The sequence below is a fragment of the Scomber scombrus genome, chromosome 24, assembly GCF_963691925.1.
Source record: "Scomber scombrus chromosome 24, fScoSco1.1, whole genome shotgun sequence".
Classification (NCBI taxonomy): domain Eukaryota; kingdom Metazoa; phylum Chordata; class Actinopteri; order Scombriformes; family Scombridae; genus Scomber; species Scomber scombrus.
In genome coordinates this window covers 16,367,483-16,384,174 of record NC_084993.1, presented here as the reverse complement: position 1 = coordinate 16,384,174, position 16,692 = coordinate 16,367,483, and the positions used below count along the sequence as shown (strand labels likewise).

Below are 16,692 nucleotides of genomic sequence, written 5' to 3'. Positions count from 1 at the left end.
TAGTGTAAACCTGACATATTTGATCATTTTCAAATGCATGCTTTGTTTTTATTTTTCCTCACAGCTCAAGATAATGAAAATGTATAAGCTAGAGCTGCAACAAGTAGTCCGTCAAAAAAATCGTTATTTGGCATTTTTGCTTGAAAAATAATTTATGCTTCTCAAATGTGAGAATCTTTGTTATATGGTATGACAGATACAGTTGGAACACTGGACACTCGTCATTATTTAACATTTTTTAACTAAAAATTGAGAAAATTAAAATCGATAATGAAAATAATCATCAGTTGCAGCCCTATTGACAGAATCTTGTAGCCTGCTCAGTTTGTTTGATGCATCACATGATTTTTTTTGTCTTAAACTAATTATTTTCATGTAAAAATTGGCTTGAGAAGTCTGTACTATTCACTGTTCATTGTGATAATTCATATTAAAGTTTCTAACAGTTAATGGTTTAAACACTGTTTATCTGTGATGTATATGGGTCAATGACGTATAAGGATTTTCAACAACTCAATTTTAAATAATAAAAACAAGCATATCTAATGCAGTAGTTCAAACATTCAGAATGTTGTGTACCTGACAATTCATATTACAATTTGAAAGTGATTTTAGTGGGGTTTTTTCAAGATTAATTGGCACTGGCCTGAAAAAAAAGTCATTTGGTGCGACCATGATTCATCTTGAAATATCTTATATAAATAAAAGACCATCATTTACAAAGATTTAAAAAAAAAAAATGCAAATACTTTGTTTCCAAACACTTTATATTACTGAAAACTTGTAAAAAAAGATGTGAAGCGTCTTAAGTAAATTAATTTATTTCAAGATGAATCGTGGTCGCACCACATGACTCTTTTTAAGGCCAGTGCCAATTAATCTTGAAAACCCCACTAAAATCACTTAATTTCAAATGTATAATATGGAGCTTCAGGTACACAACATTCTGAATGTTTGAACTACTGCATTAGATATGCTTGTTTTTATTATTCTACAATTGAGTTGTTCTAAATCCTTATACGTCATTGACCCATATATAAGGATGTGAGCGTCAAAGTATATTCCAATCAAAAATGTGGCCACACTTTCTCATTCAAGTAAATGGGACAGCGTTTCCAGACTTTTGACTGGTATTGTATATACATTTGTTTATGGGCTATGACATGCAGAACCACTGAAACCATGCTCTTTCTTGGATCACCTTTGACCTCCCATACTTACCATGGTAAGTGCACATGGAGTTTACACTCTATTAGCTGCTGCAACTGACAGTTCTGCTAGGTCCATTTTGTTAGTGGTTTAAATAATTTCGTTAACTGCAGTTCTTTTGTAAAGCTGTGGCTGCGAGCATGCGACATTCTAAAATGTGACAACACAAAAAAAAAGTATAAAAACAAGACCCAGGTTGGTTTAAAAAAAATCATTTAAACCAGTAAATTGAGTGTGTGTAATCACATCAGGGAAACTTCACTCAAGTCCTTAACAATTATATTCAACTTAACAAATACAGAACTAATAAAACAAAAAATACAAAAGATCTGCCTGTTCTGTGGAGGATGATTTCACAGTTGATACTAATCAATGTTGTAAAACAGAAAAAGTTCATTTCCAAAGACAGTGGTTACACCTGTTTCCAGTCTCATCGAATGTCAAGATCCAGACATGAGTAGTATCACAGTGATGTGCTCACACAGTTTGGGAAATATGATTGTTTACTGTCTCCACTATGTCAAAGACAATCAACAGTAAAGTCCTGTCTGTTCAACCAGTACAGAGGTATGCAGGTCTGAAGGAGGGGAGAAACAGATAGCCTAGACTTTCTACATACACTTCCAATTAATAGACACAATGTGACAGATGTGGAGTTTTTGGTGCATCTTCTCTTCAAAGTAGAGTTTATTTTAATCTATCATGTGATAGTGGATAAAATAGCAAACTAGCACATTTCTCAAAGCCTCGCTGTTCCTTTAAATGCTTTGTGGGTCTAACAGCAATGGCAGGACTGGTAGGAAATGTATCAGAAATTTCTGATAGACCCTGGGTTGCAGATTGGCCATGACAATCAATTTGTCCAGATTGTACTTGAACTGCAACCAATTACAATGGCAGTCTGACCACATTGGGATCGGTTAAGTATTCAGACACTCATCTGGGAGCATGTGTTGTCAGAGAATACATGTTCAATCAAAGTAACAGGTGTAACCACAATCAGAGACTATGTTTGCTGGACTAACAGCTATAAAAGCTGTCAGTGACCATTAAAAGGTCTGTAGACACTAGTATACATTACCCTCTTGACTCTACATGTGGATAATAAACTGGGGTTATACTGTACAAAGCCTCTGCAGTGTGAGCTGTCTATTCATACAAGACTAAGTCAGAAATAGACAACACAAAGTGCTTACTGGGGTTTGACCAATAATCTGACTGTATTGGTTGGCACAAGAAGAGCTCTGTCACACTGTTGAGAACATCATCAGTGACTGATCTACATGTGTACATCCTCCAAAACGTGCACAATACGGTATTGTAGTTCCAACCGCAATGATATATAAATACTGTTTTTATTTAGAATCGTCAACACAGGAAGACATGGAAATAAAATGCTTCAAACAATCATGGCAACCTGTGGCCAAAAACAAACATTCTGAAAATGTCTAAGTGCACTTACACAGCTCTGACAAGATTTTAGTCTAACCTGCGGTGTGTGTGTCCCACCCCCAATGAAAAAAAGGCCCAAAAAGAAAAAGAAAAAGAGCTATTTCATAATGTGCCATTTTAACCAAATTAGTAACTTTCCAAATGCTTACCTTGATCAAAAATGGACTCGTTAGAAACAATAACCAATGGTTGTGAGTGGAATGGTCAGCGAGAGCTCTTTCTTCAGTGGGGCAAATACAATATTTTGTGGTAAAGACTACTCTAAAACTAGATTTTCTGAGTTCAGGGCTACTTAACGTGTTTTTTCAATAATAATATGGGGTTCATATTGACTTGTTAATGCATTGTCCCAAATTTACAGTTTAATATTAACCCTCCCCTTTTCCCCCCTAACCCTAACCCCGAGAGGCGAAACTATCACAACAGGCAGGCATGAAAAATAACCCATTTTAACCTTAAAATAAATAATAAGGAAAATGATCCTCTCTGTACATAGAAAAAGGAAGGGGAGGCTGCAGCACATTCACATAATATGAATGTGGGGGTGGGTACTTTGATCATGAGGTCTCTGTGCTTACACTGACTGATGTGGGATGATGCAGGCACAGTAGAAGGACTACTAGAGCGCTTAATTGGAACCCTTTTTTCCTCTGTCATTGTTAACTTGCTTTGAAACATACTCTGGTTCTGTCTTTTGTCACCTTTTAGATTGTGTCTGATAAAGGAAGGGCAGGGCAAGGTTTGATGGGCTTTCTGAGAAGGAGTCTGTTTGCAGTGTGTTTGGAGCAGGGGCTCAGAGCATGCCAAACCCTTTGGCATAGGTGATGGCTTTCAGAAGTCTCTCCCTCAGCTTCTCCTTGCTGCTGTACTCAGGCAGCAGCAGGACATTAAAGCAAGTGTGAGACGTCGGTAACCTGCCAAGAAGAAAAAACAAACCCAACAACACACAGTCAGTTCTACTCTGATTGGTTCAATGCTTACCAGCATCAAACAATCCTTATCATCCATAGTCTTAGCTGTCTTCTGAATTTCTTCAATGTCTTTGTCAATGTGAAACTCTTTGAAAGGAAAAAATCATGTTGAAAATCTAAATTTGAAAGAAAACTAACTTTAAAAACTGAACAGTCCAGTTTCTGATCGCACAAAGTCAGAAGGCAGTATAGAATTCAAACTGTTGCCACAAATGTCTATATAAAGAATAAGGGCATTTTCAAACCTATAGTTGGTTTGCTCAGGTCCGTATCCGGAGCAATTACATAAACACAGGCCCAAACATCAACAATGTACATAGATTGTTAATTCTCTGCCTAGCTGCTTGCTCCTCTGAATCCCAGCAAGCAAAATGCACCTGGCTACACAAGCCATTTAGCTTTAACCTCCAATGTACATCTTGTAATTGGGTCAGATGGAGGTCGAATCATGTTCCAGAATTTGTTTATGACCGAACTGAGACCACTTCCCCCACGGGGAATTTTTTTTGATCTGTGGTGAATTTCTTGATTTGAATCTGCAATATGACAAAGTGTACAAATACTTGGATTTTCTTTCAAACATTTACAGCATACCAGATTGGGTAGTATCTGTAAACATTTACCTTTAGCTTTTTAAATCTGTAGTCCACAGATTTTCAACTGGGACTGGAATCTAGGATTTGACAGGGCAGCATGATATGACGCCATTTAAACTTTAAGCATCAAAAACGTTTGATCAATTCAGTGTTTCGTTCACTGACCTTCTTCAGGTATCATCATCAGTATACTTTAAGCATCAGAAATGCATCATTGATGCATTGTAAAAAATGGACACATTCTTGGTGCTGTGGATTAGCTGGGGACACCCCTACTTTAACCAACAAAGAAAGTTACAAGGAACTTATCTTAAAGATAAGATAAAAAAAACCTTCCCATTAGTCACTTCAAAGAGCAGTAGACTGTTACTAACTTTGGTCAACAATTATAAATGTACAAGTTGAATCTTAAAATGTGTTAAGTGCTTCCAAATAGAGTTGATGTTGAACATTTTTCAGTAATAACTGGATTATTTTCCGAGACTGCACAGAAGTTAATTGCAGACAGAGCAAAGGTGTAGGATTACAGGAAGATGCAGCTCACCTGTCTGTGTCGGGGCCGTTCTTGGCAATGATCATCTTCAGCTTGCCCAGCCCACCCACAGGTGCTCTGTCAGTGCCAGTGGTGAACTGCAGGAAGAGGCGCTTCTGCTCCTCACCAAACGAGTGCAATGTCTCCCAAAACTCTCTACCCCAATGCAAACACACAGACCCAACAGTCAGAAAATGGTAAACGGACTCTACATATATAGTATATATACTCTGGATGGCATTACTTTGACCTCCAGCACCACTGTAAGGAACCTAGGATCTGTCCTTCAATTCCCATATAAAACACATTTCAAGGACTATTACAAAAATCAGACACATCCTGTCTCAAAATGATGCTGAGAAACGTGTCCACGCTTGTGTTACTTCTAAGCTGGATTATTGTAATTCATTATTATCAGGCTGTCCTAACAAGTCTCTAAAGATTCTCCAGCTGGTCCAGAATGCAGCTGCACGCGTTCTGACAAAAACTAAAAAGAGAGATCATATTACTCCCATTTTGGCTTCCCGTAAAATCTAGAATAGAATTTAAAATCCTTCTCCTTACTTTAAAGCTCTTAATGGTCAGGCTCCATCATATCTTAAAGAGCTCATGTACCTTATGTACCTACCAGAACTCTTCGCTCCCAGCATGCAGGCCTACTTGTGGTTCCTAGTATCTCTAAAAGTAGAATGGGAGGCAGAGCCGTCAGTTATCAGGCTCCTATCCTGTGGAACCATGTCCCAGATTTGGTCTGGGGGCAGACACCCTCTCTACATTTAAGAGTAGGCTTAAAACTTTCCTTTTTGATAAAGCTTATAGTTAAGGCCGACCCTGATTGTCCTGGACCAGCTGCTAGTTTATGCTGCTATAGACTTAGACTGCCGGGGGACTCCCATGATGCCCTGAGGTCCTCTCTCCTCCTCCATCTCTCTCTCTATCCATCCATCTATATCCATTAACATTCATGTACTACTAATGCATTCAATTAACCTAAACTTCTCTCCCGCAGTTGTCTGTGCTTCCCGTCTCACAGGTAATCCGGGGCTGCACAGAAGGACATATTAGCGTCAATGTTGATTTTCAATGTGCTTCTCTCTCCTATCCTTCCTCTCTCTCTCTACCTTAACCGGTCGAGGCAGATGTTCTCCCACTTTGAGCCTAGTTCTGACTGAGGTTTCTTCTCGTTAAAAGGGAGTTTTTTCTTTGCCACTTTGGTCAAGTGCTTGCTCATCTGGGAATGTTCGGTCTCTTTGAAATTAAACCTGACGAGTACGGTTTAAACCTGCTCTATGTGTACAGTGCCTTGAGATGACTTTTGTTGTGATTTGGCGTTATATAAATAACGATTGATTGATATTTAGCACTTTTCTAGTCTTTTTGACCACTCTAAGTGCTTTCACACACACCCACATATGACAGGGGCGATCACACAGGGTGCCAACCTGCTCATCAGGAGTCTAACCATTCAAACACAGTCATACACAGTTGTCACAGCAACGGGAGCCATTCGGGGTTAAGTATCTTGCCCAAGGACACATCGACATGTGGACTGGTGGAGCCGGGAATCAAACCTAAGACATAACTAAATGTAATTTAAGACCTAGTATGCAACATATGGACGAATTTAAGACTTTTTAAGGCCTACAATTGAGATTATTAAATTTAAGACTTTTTAAGACCCCATGGAAACCCTGCTGGTAAGTCCAGGTCAATAGAGTTTGCATTCAAACCACATTCATTATTTGTGGGTACATACTCAGGGCTTTCCACTAAGGCACAGACTAGCCAGCCATAATAAATAAGTAGCCGGCTGGGGGGTGGGGGGGCAGCTGTTGGTGGTTAGGGTTAGGTTACGCCATAGCGTAATACACTGGTCTTAAATGTAATAATAATAACACAATATTCATATTTATTTTCATTTATTGAAACTTGGTAGTAAAAACTAAAAAGATATATAAGAAGCCTTCCAGAGTCTGCTGATTTGTAGACAATTTTTTTTAGGTGGCATCTTTCCTTTCTCCACACCTATGCACATTCAAAGCAGGAGAACATTACTCCAAAGCCGTTCATATTATTATTATTAGCCTAAGTGTGCCTGCATAATAGGCAGGCTATATTAATTTCTCAGACATTTGCTCTATTATTATTATAATCACCATCAAAATCTACTCTATATATTATTATAATAGTCATTAAAGTAGCTGGCTGGACCTAATTGTGTAGTCGGCTATATGGCCGGCAACCGGCGCTTGTGGAAAGCCCTGCATACTGTACTTGCAGGCACACTCACTCACTGTCACATACACACACTTTTCTTACTTGATGATTCGAGAATCTCTGTTGTACCCTCCGTCATATTCTGTTGTTTCTTCAAGTGCTAGGAAGTCAAGGTTCTGCAGGATACAAAAAAGACAAAACATGGAAGGAAGTTAGGCAAATCAAAACCACTTATTAACATACTCATGTGTCTGTTACCAAATCTTACCCTGCTTCCACAGATCAAGAGCTCAATTTCCTCTGGTCTGAACAGGTATTTGAGTGGTGACTCATTGGTGACCATGTGAAAGCCTCTCCTGAACGCTTTGAACTGCTTCTCCACACTTTTGTTCAGCATGTATTCTGCATACTGAGCCACAAACTCCTGTGCAGACACACACAAACAAGGACAGTTACTATTTAATGTCAAAATTCTGATGCCTTTAAAACGGGGCCAGCTCATCCAAACTACTACAACACTTAGTGGTATCCAGCCATGCAGATCATTTAGGGTTATTTTGACACCTCTATACAACATAAATAAATTGAATTTCATTTGTGGTCCCAACAGATTTCAAAAACTTCCATCCTCCTGCACACAAGTAATTAATTCAAAGAATCCCCATGTCAGTGTGCTGAAAAGCACTTAAATCAATCAAATATTAACAACACCAAAAAAACCAAGAAACCAAAAATATTCACATTTAAGAAGTTGGAGAATTTGGAAATTTGTTTTAAATCAATTATCAAAATAGTATGATTAATTTAGTAGTTGGCAAACTACTTTAATCAACTAATTGTTGCAGCTTTAGCTTAATCCATCTGTGAATGCAAGTGGCTAGTTTCAGGCCAGAGTCCTGCTCCTGGCCAAACAAGACCTATGAGAAAGTCATATCTATTGAACATGTAGGTTAATATATTTCATGACAGTGAGAATTCAATGACAGTTTAAAAAGGCTTCATGCTTTCCATTTGGCTCACCTTTCTGTTTTCATTTGTGACTGGAATCTTATCGCCGTTTTCCCTTAAATCGTACATGAGGGGGTTCCCAAACAGGTCTGTCTGAGAAATCTGGAAAGTGATCATCATGTCCTCCTCCACGCTGCCCTCGTACTCAAGTAGCTCCTTCAGACTCTGGTGCAGAACCTTTCCAACACAGTCAGGCAACATGAAATCTCAGAATTACCACTACTCAAAACTGAAAAATATGAGTATTCCTAAAAGTAAATTTCCATCCCCAAAAAACAAATTTGTGGGCTACATGAACTACACAGCTACAGAGCAAAACATTTGCTGAGGTAGATCTTACTGGGTTAGCATCCGCCAGGTCCCTAAAAGTTCCTTTCTTTCCCATCAGCTTCCTGTAGACCACCATAGGGAAGTGTACATCCAGGATACAGTTGTTATAGATGGCCAGACCAAGAACAATGCCGATCAGAGTGTACTGGCCATCATTTTCAAATGATGACGCATTGAACCAAAACAGTTTGGTGCGCTCATCATATGTGAACATGCCTGCAGGAGTAAAAAAAGAAGGTGAAAAAATGATACATAGTAGTAAAAATAATAGCCAGAGCCCTGGCACATGGACTATAGAATGGAATATAAAAGGTTTCTTTCCTGAACTGGCTTCACCACAAAAGTGATTCTGGAAAACCAGTCACACAAAGCTCGCTATCATGACAAAACTAAATTTAACTATAACATGTAAATGACTACACCAATATTATTTTGGATGGATCCATTGCTAATCCAATTGTTTTCCCATTTGTTTTAGCTTAGACATACTTAAATGTCAACAATCTCTCTGCCAGAAGAAAATGCAGCAGTGCCATCCAAACAAGTTAAATATAAATATCAGATTTATCATTCAACCGCCTTAGCCAACATCTCCTGAGGTTAGTGTTTGTAAGCCATGCTCAGCCATTTATCACCAGCCCTAATTAAGCAATTAATTGCCAGTTTATAGGATAGGATATGATAGGGTAGGTTAGGTTAGAATAGGGTAACTATTGATCCCCTAGGGGGAAATTCAAAATTGACATAACAGTATTTCCAAGTAATATCCATAGCAATAAAACTAGAGATGCAATTTGTAGGTTTTTAGTATACTTCTAACAACTTACATAGAAAACATCAAATCATTATTATCAAATGATTAAAAATTAGAAAACTAATTTGTTTATTTCTCACTTGACTCCAGGCTAGTTATAGGAAAATCAATGACAAATGTATCCATCCCTAAAATCAGAGATACAGTTTTAACTTTACAAATGCCTACAGACTGACAATGGTCGCAATCAGACCAGTTAACAACCAGCAACTTGTGCCCATGAAGCAGTCAAGGACTACTTTCTTCTTCCTTATGGCAACTGAAAACTTAAGTTTGGAGTGAAATTGGAAGTTTGCATATATTTTCAGAAACATCTTCAACCAAATATACTGCAGTGTTCTTATCAAATTTTGCTAAGAATAAGGTAAATTCATGTTTCTCATACAGCAGAGAAGTGGGCCATGGAGTTAGAGGGTTAGTGAGTTATAGTTTCTTGTCCTACTGTCATGGTTTGCTAATGCACCAAGTATTTGCTAATGCCTGGTAAGTGAAAGGATAATGTCCCGCCCACAACATTACAAAATATCACTGGCTAAGATAACTGTCAAAATCAAATTCATACCCACGTTGACTTCAATTACACAGGCATTAGTTACAGCTACTGAAGGTCCTGGAAGGAGGGAGTCCAGATACCATTGAATTACATTTTTTGATTGGTCCTTTACCCATTTTGTTATATTAACCCATTGTTTTCGAAAGTATATTAGTTATAACTTTTAAAAACTTAGTCTTGTCTCAATTTACCAGACTCCAAACCTCATTTTAATGTAAATACAGACAGTGATCAGCAAGGAGTGCAGAGCAGCATGACCTCTCCCTCGTTTCTGAAAAAATGTGTGTCGTAGAGGGTAGGGATGGGCATTTGAATACATTTTCTTGATCGATCATCGGGAAAATTAACGATCAATTATCGATTAATCATTATTTTTTATCTTAAAAATGCCATGATACGGGACGCTTGTAAAAGCAGCTTAGCCCGAAGCTCCGAGCCAAACCTCTTCACATATCAATCAATACAGCGCTCTTAAACACAATTGAGCCTCTTTTAGAAACACTTCCAAAAAAACAATCAAATCTAATAACAACTTAATAAAAAAAACAGAATATTACGCCGGACAGACAGTTTTTGCCAAAATATAACGTTAAGGGACTCCAAAATGCACCCAGTCGAGCCGAGAGAGAAAGAGGGAGAGTGGGTGACAGAGATAGTGTTACTTCACAATTATGCCTATTTAACTCATAAAACAACAAGAGTGACTCACCTAAAGGCTACAGTGGTGACTGTCCACTGCTAACAAAGTAAAGTAACTCCAGCCTACTGATTCTTGTTGATTAGCATGTTAGCATTTTAGCATGCTCAGGGATCAGTGAGCGAAACCTGGTGACAGTCAGTCCAGCAGCTGAAAAGCTCTGACGGAACCGAAGTAGCCGGGATGCAGAGGCATTGTCGCGCTATCCTGGGTAGCCTGGCCAAGGTGCAGGACTTACAATGAACTCCGTCATTTTTAGTTTGAAAAGGTCCCACGCCAAACTTCGCCTTGACCTCTTCATGTTTACGTTTGATATCTACGGCAGCTGGTAGGTAGCTGAGCCGTTTTCTGTCAAATATCGCCCCCCGTTGGTAAGATGTCTCATTGCTGCCACATAGTGGAATTCATTGCATTGCTCACACTATGCAACACAACTTCTATTTGAAACCAGCGTTTGATCAATAAAAATTTCATGTGATCGACAACATTTTTAACAATCAATTATCGATCATCAATTAATCATGCCCATCCCTAGTAGAGGGTATTCAGGTACTGAAAACAGCCCCCACACAGGTATACGTGGATCCATGATATATGATTTAGGAGAAAATCCATTTTGATCAACAGATCCATGAGTTTGAAGGCTTATCAAATGCTAAATTACTGCACAGTGGTTTGAGAGACAGGATTTAAGTTGAGCAACGTTCAATTTTTTACCAGGCAAACAAGCTGGGTTTTTCTTGTCTGACAACAGCCTAAACTAATTACTTTACATGGAGGCTGTTATAGGAGTTGCCGCTCTGCAGGTGTGTGAGGATATATATATATATATATATATATATATATATATATATATATATGAGCATGAGCCCATACTGGTGTATTAAATTAGACTTTAAACTAGTACAATAATGTAAACCATTCAATAATAATGAATAAACCAATAATAGTGAATACATTATTCTAGCCACCTGCTTTTGGTGTCTTTAAATCATCAAATCTTCAAAAGGAGGGTCCTACTTATGCAGTTACCTCTCCAATATGATTCCAGTATGTTTTCTCTTACCAATATCTGGGTTAAAGATCTCCTCCACCACCAGCTGAAAGAATTCTTTGGAAACACCTCCTTCATCCACACCTTGCTCTCCCTCAAACTCCACATACAGCTGCTTCTTCAAGTCTGCAGGATTCTCCATTGCGATCATTTCCAGCTACAGAGACACAGATTGCTTCATTAATGACTGTGTTGTATCCCAAAATGACTAAAGAAAGGGACATGAAATTGTATATATTGAATAGATTGTTGGTCACACATACCCTGACCAGAGCATCATCGATGATGTGGTCTCGGCGCACTTTCAGTCTCAGGTAGGGGTTAAGCTGCTGACCCTGAACCAAGCTGTAGAGCACAGTAATACGTCGCTCGCTGTACATGCGAATGCGGTTATCGTAGTACAGACCGAGGTTCTTGGTGACAGCATTAAGGATGAAAGGGCAGGTCATAAAGGAAAACTTGTTCTCAGTTTCAACTTTAAAGAAAGTGTAGTCCTTGTCCATCTCAAGCACCTCGTTCAGAGGCTCATTGACAAATTCCTCAAAGGGAATGAGAGGCCGCCGACAATCGTTGGTGCGGATCCCTAACTCTGTCTCCAGCGGGTCCACCCGAGGGCCCTTTTTGTTTCGCCGCTCCTCACCCAGCAGCTCCTGCAGGGTGAGCTCACTGGACTCTGGAATGGGCTCCTCGTCCTCCTCCTCATTGTGCTCCATATCGAGGTCGCCACCCAGCACGTTTGCATAGTAGACGATCTTCAAGCACTTCGTGGCTGCCACCACTGCGTCATCATCGTTGACCAAATTGCGGCTGTTGAACTCGTTACTTATCACCTTGTAGGTAATGAGCTGCTGGAAGGTCTCTACCATGCGCCGGATCTGCTCAGCACTGTAGTATGACCACAGACGGGCCAGTTTGGCCTGAGCTGCCAACGGGAGTTTGCTCATGGCCTTGCAGAACTGCGGGAGGGCAATCTCCAGGTACTCTGGGCTGTGGAGGTTGCTGTTTTCCATCACTATAACAAACAGGTTTAGGTAGTTTTGGTCTCGTGAATACACATTATGGTACGTCAGGTCACACTCTACATTGGGTGAGAGGTAGACCAGTGCATTCAGGAAGGCGGCTTCTATCTTCTCATTGGAAAGCAGGCGCTCATAAACCCGCCGTACAGCTTCAATGTCCACTGACACCTCATCAGGGGCCAGTTTTTGGACATCATTTTCCCCTGAGGAGCCTTCTCCGAGTCGTGATGATGAAGAGGAGGCGGGGGAGTCCTCCTCCATAGCTGTAGCAGAGCAGGCAGCTGCCTCCTTCTCATCTTCATCTTTGTCCTCATCCTTACCTTGGAGAGACTTCAGCTCCTCCTTCGTGTGAGGTTTGGACCTCCGGAAACTTTGAACCAGACCCTCAGCGCTGGAGAATACCCGCCCTATTACTCTGATGAGAGGTGAGTAATCCTCCTTCTCTCCACAGATGTCCAGGATCTCATACACTTTCTCCTCTGTTAGGTAACATACATCTACACACAGAATCAGACATTATATGGTTAAAAAATGTATGTAAAGCAAAACTGATTAAACTAACAGATCATATATATGTATAATCGACTGTGGGGAACTAAGAATGTGTGAACTCTATGTCTGGCATCAAATCACCTTTGAAATTGTCTCGTACAGAGTGGACATCTTTATGGTTCATCTTCCTATTGCTGCAGGCTGAGTTGCTGTGAGGGCTGCTCTCTAGATAGGCTGAGGCAGTGCCCTTCTTCGAGGGGTGGGGGTCACATAGCTTGGCATTGACCTTGTAGAGCTCCAGAGCTTTGACCGCCGCTGCATTGTTATCCATGCGGTTGAAGCCGACTGATGAGGCACACCATGAGTTGGAGCACGACTCATTCCCACAGCCCTCGGTTAACTGGTGGTAATAGCGCTCTATTAGATGTTTGGCAGCTGCTCGCTTCCTGCATTCAGAAGTAAGGCACAACAGGTTCTTAGTGCATGAATCCAATTTATTTTTCATATTTAATTGATTTATCATAACAGCAATTGTTGCCAATGCTCACATCTCCTGCAATGGATTGTACAATTCCCATGTTTAAGAGTGTTCATGTCAATTATATGACTGCAGAGATGGTCGAATGAAGGTTGAAACTGTGCATTTAAAATGCCACTATGTCCATTAAATTTGCATTGAATGATGACTGACTGAAACATCCGTAACTGATTGCATTTCAGGGGACTTCCATTAAGTGCAAAGTTTGTCCAAAAAAAATATGCAATTTTGATGCTAGTTTGAACATTACAGGCTCTCTGAGGAGGACCATTTTTTTTATTAAGGAACTATGACCAAGACAGGCATTAAGCATACATTTTACAGTGGAAAAATAAACTTATTTGGTGCAAAAACTATGTGTACACTGTATCACTGTTGTGACAACCACAATTATGGCAATAAAGGGATGAAAAGAAAAAAAGAAGTGAGAAAAGACAGAAACAAGAGTCTGACCTACTGGTGTGGATGCACAGCTTTTATCACATGCTAAAAAACATGTATCTGCTAGTATGTTGTGAGTTTGACTTACATTCGGCTTGCTTCTGGGTTTTCTATTTCAGGCTCCTCGTATTCTCTAATTGAACAACAAACAATAACTTTAAGATGAGAATAAGCAGAGGTCATAATGTGCTGCATTGACATGAGAATTACAACCAACACTGTATGCTCTGGTGTTGTTTCCCATTAGGAACTCAGGTAAGATTAAAATATAATTTAATTCAACGTTAGACACTGTACGAGCTTTACATGATGAAGGTACATGACATGCTGGCTAACAAGCAACATCAGAGCTGGTGTCTTGTAAGATGCAATCACGTTAACGATACAGTTATTAGGGTCACAGTCAGTGCACTCCGCTAAACGTGTAGCCACGGTTAATAATAATGATAATAATTATTATCATTATTATTAATAACGTTTATAATAAACTTCAAATAAAATCTTACACCTCTATCTTACAGGGGAAACAAGGCCAGACGGCATGAGAAATGTCAGGGACATGCAGATCCTGACGCTAGCAAGTGTAAATGCTAGCTCACCCACCGGCCTTTTTTTAATTCTTATTTTTGGAGAAGTTGCGTTTCCAAAGTAGATTTAGTAGCAATTTTTGATTTTTTTAACATCGAATGCTGGCCGAGAATATGAACCTACAATATATTAATACAAGCAAAGGAGCAATAGCATCCAGCAGCTATCAGTACGAGCTAACCAGCTACTCCTCTCATCCCCGACTCTCTCCTGTGAGCAGGCCTACCTGAAGGCTCCTCCGGCGGGGCGAGGCTCGGCCTGTGACGGCGCACACTCACGGTCCTCCTTCTCGTCGGGATTCATACGAGACTTTATCCTCAGTTGTTTGTTATTCTATTGCTGTTTGTGAATGTATCGAGTCCTCCACAGTTTGATTACAACTTGAGCAGCACGGTCATTTAAGTCTAAACAGGCAACGACGAAGGATTTTCTGTTAAAAACTTCATTCACGGCCTTCCGACTGTAGGCTCTTCCCTCTGCCGGAGGTCTGCGGCCATCTTGACTTCACCATCAGCCCACATCCCCACAATGCACTGCGATGTAGCTCAAAGTGCTGCCGGAGTGGATAATAATGAAACTGGACCTGGATTCATCCTCCACATTACACCGTGCATGTGTCACCCCAGCTGTCATACTGTACTGTACTCTGAGGAACGTTTACAAAGTTTAGATCACATTGATTATGTTTTCTTATATATCTTCTCTGCAAGATCTTTATATTCACTCCAGTTATACAAAAAAGTACAATCGTGAATTGTGTGAATTACTTAGGCTGATATGCTCCATTGCTGTAAAAGCAGTAAATAAATATATGTAAAAATGCATATTAAGTATAATAACAACATATAACATATACTTTTTGGAAAGTACATAGGCCTATATTTAGACAAAATATATAAATCATTGAATTTAAAGCCTCTAGAATACAGATGTTGTATATGGCAAAAAAGGTTGAAAAGAACAAAAAGGTGGCATGTTTAATCATTGGTCTGATATATTGCACAGATGTTAGATTGCACTTTGTCTGTATATGAAAATGTGGTTTCTCATGGGCTACTTTTGGGCACACATTTCAGACTCAGGACCACTTAATTGGGGATGGCATGTCCAACTGGGGGCAAAAATTGTGTCTCCAACTGGGAAAAAACCCTAAACCTTAGGGTAAGGTTAAGTTTAGGCAAGTAGTGGTGATGGGTTAGGGCAAGTCTCCAGGAAATTAATGTAAGTCTATGTCATTTCTCCAAAAGTAACCATAGTCTTTCTGTATGCATTATTTATTTAGTAGTATTGACTGGGAGAAAAAACTGTTCCTCAGTCTGCTGCAGTGTGTTTCTGGCAAGAGAACATTTATAGTAATTCAGCTCTTGTTACCCACATGTCTGCTCCACTGTATCTACTGCCTCACAAACATAGCGTGGCCATCAAAGTCAAAAGTCAAAGTCACTTCATTGTCAATTCTAACTACATGTACCGGACAAATGTAGTGGACATTGTGTTATTCTCTGACCCACGGTGAGGTAGACAACAATGAAACAACAACTATAGTGCAACTGTACATACTTCCCTTGTGAAATACAATTTAGAGTACAAAAATGCCAAGCATATATTTGAGGTTATTTAAAAATAGTGTAGCTGTTTGTCCAGCAGAGACCACTACAGGCAAATATAAAACACCGATGCACAAGTTTGAATCACAACTGAACAGCCACTTATAGCTGAAAAATATCGAAAATTAGAAATATCTAATTGTCTAACAATATCAATAATGACAAAGTCTTAATCAGGAGTTAGGAAGGTTTAGGGGTATGTGTCACTTGAATTCCTAGTAGAGTATCAGAAATTGGAAAGGAACAGAAGTATGTGGGAGCTGAATAGAGGATTTACAGGAAAAGGTGATTATTACCACTTTCGTAACAGACAAAATATAAAATATTGAGACAGAACAAAACTAAAAAAGACAGAATAAAGAGCAAAGCCATTGTTTATTGCAAAGAAAAAGTATAAAATAGAGTAAGCTATATGATACAGTACAAAAGAACTAGTAGTGTAGTAAGATGGTTGGTGAAGTAGGCAAAAAAGACATACTGTAGAAAGTATGTGTTTGCACTTAATTTGAAGTGGAGCTAAATCTAATGGACTTTTTGAATGGGACGACTATCCAGGTTAAGATCAAATTTATGC

General features: G+C 39.4%; 1 protein-coding gene across 1 annotated transcript; it reads right to left on the bottom strand.

Annotated features, from left to right (window-relative positions):
- Positions 1-930: 930 nt before the first annotated feature.
- LOC134006611 (ubiquitin-protein ligase E3A) lies at positions 931-15,014 on the bottom strand. Its single transcript, XM_062445542.1, has 11 exons — positions 14,738-15,014; positions 14,012-14,056; positions 13,086-13,390; positions 11,697-12,949; positions 11,446-11,590; positions 8,326-8,531; positions 7,998-8,162; positions 7,246-7,401; positions 7,080-7,153; positions 4,773-4,916; positions 931-3,575 (listed from the first exon to the last, which is right to left on the bottom strand). The coding sequence occupies exons 1-11, from the start codon at positions 14,812-14,814 to the stop codon at positions 3,455-3,457; spliced, it is 2,691 nt and encodes an 896-aa protein (XP_062301526.1). The 5' UTR covers positions 14,815-15,014; the 3' UTR covers positions 931-3,454.
- Positions 15,015-16,692: the final 1,678 nt, after the last annotated feature.

Bases quoted from the DNA above. Each gene is read 5' to 3' on its own strand.
- LOC134006611 (XM_062445542.1), bottom strand. From the start codon at position 14,814: ATGAATCCCGACGAGAAGGAGGACCGTGAGTGTGCGCCGTCACAGGCC. The intron at 14,057-14,737 runs GTAGGCCTGCTC...TTGTTCAATTAG, and splicing joins CCCGCCGGAGGAGCCTTCAG to AGAATACGAGGAGCCTGAAA. The intron at 7,402-7,997 runs GTGAGCCAAATG...GTGTCTGCACAG, and splicing joins TCACAAATGAAAACAGAAAG to GAGTTTGTGGCTCAGTATGC.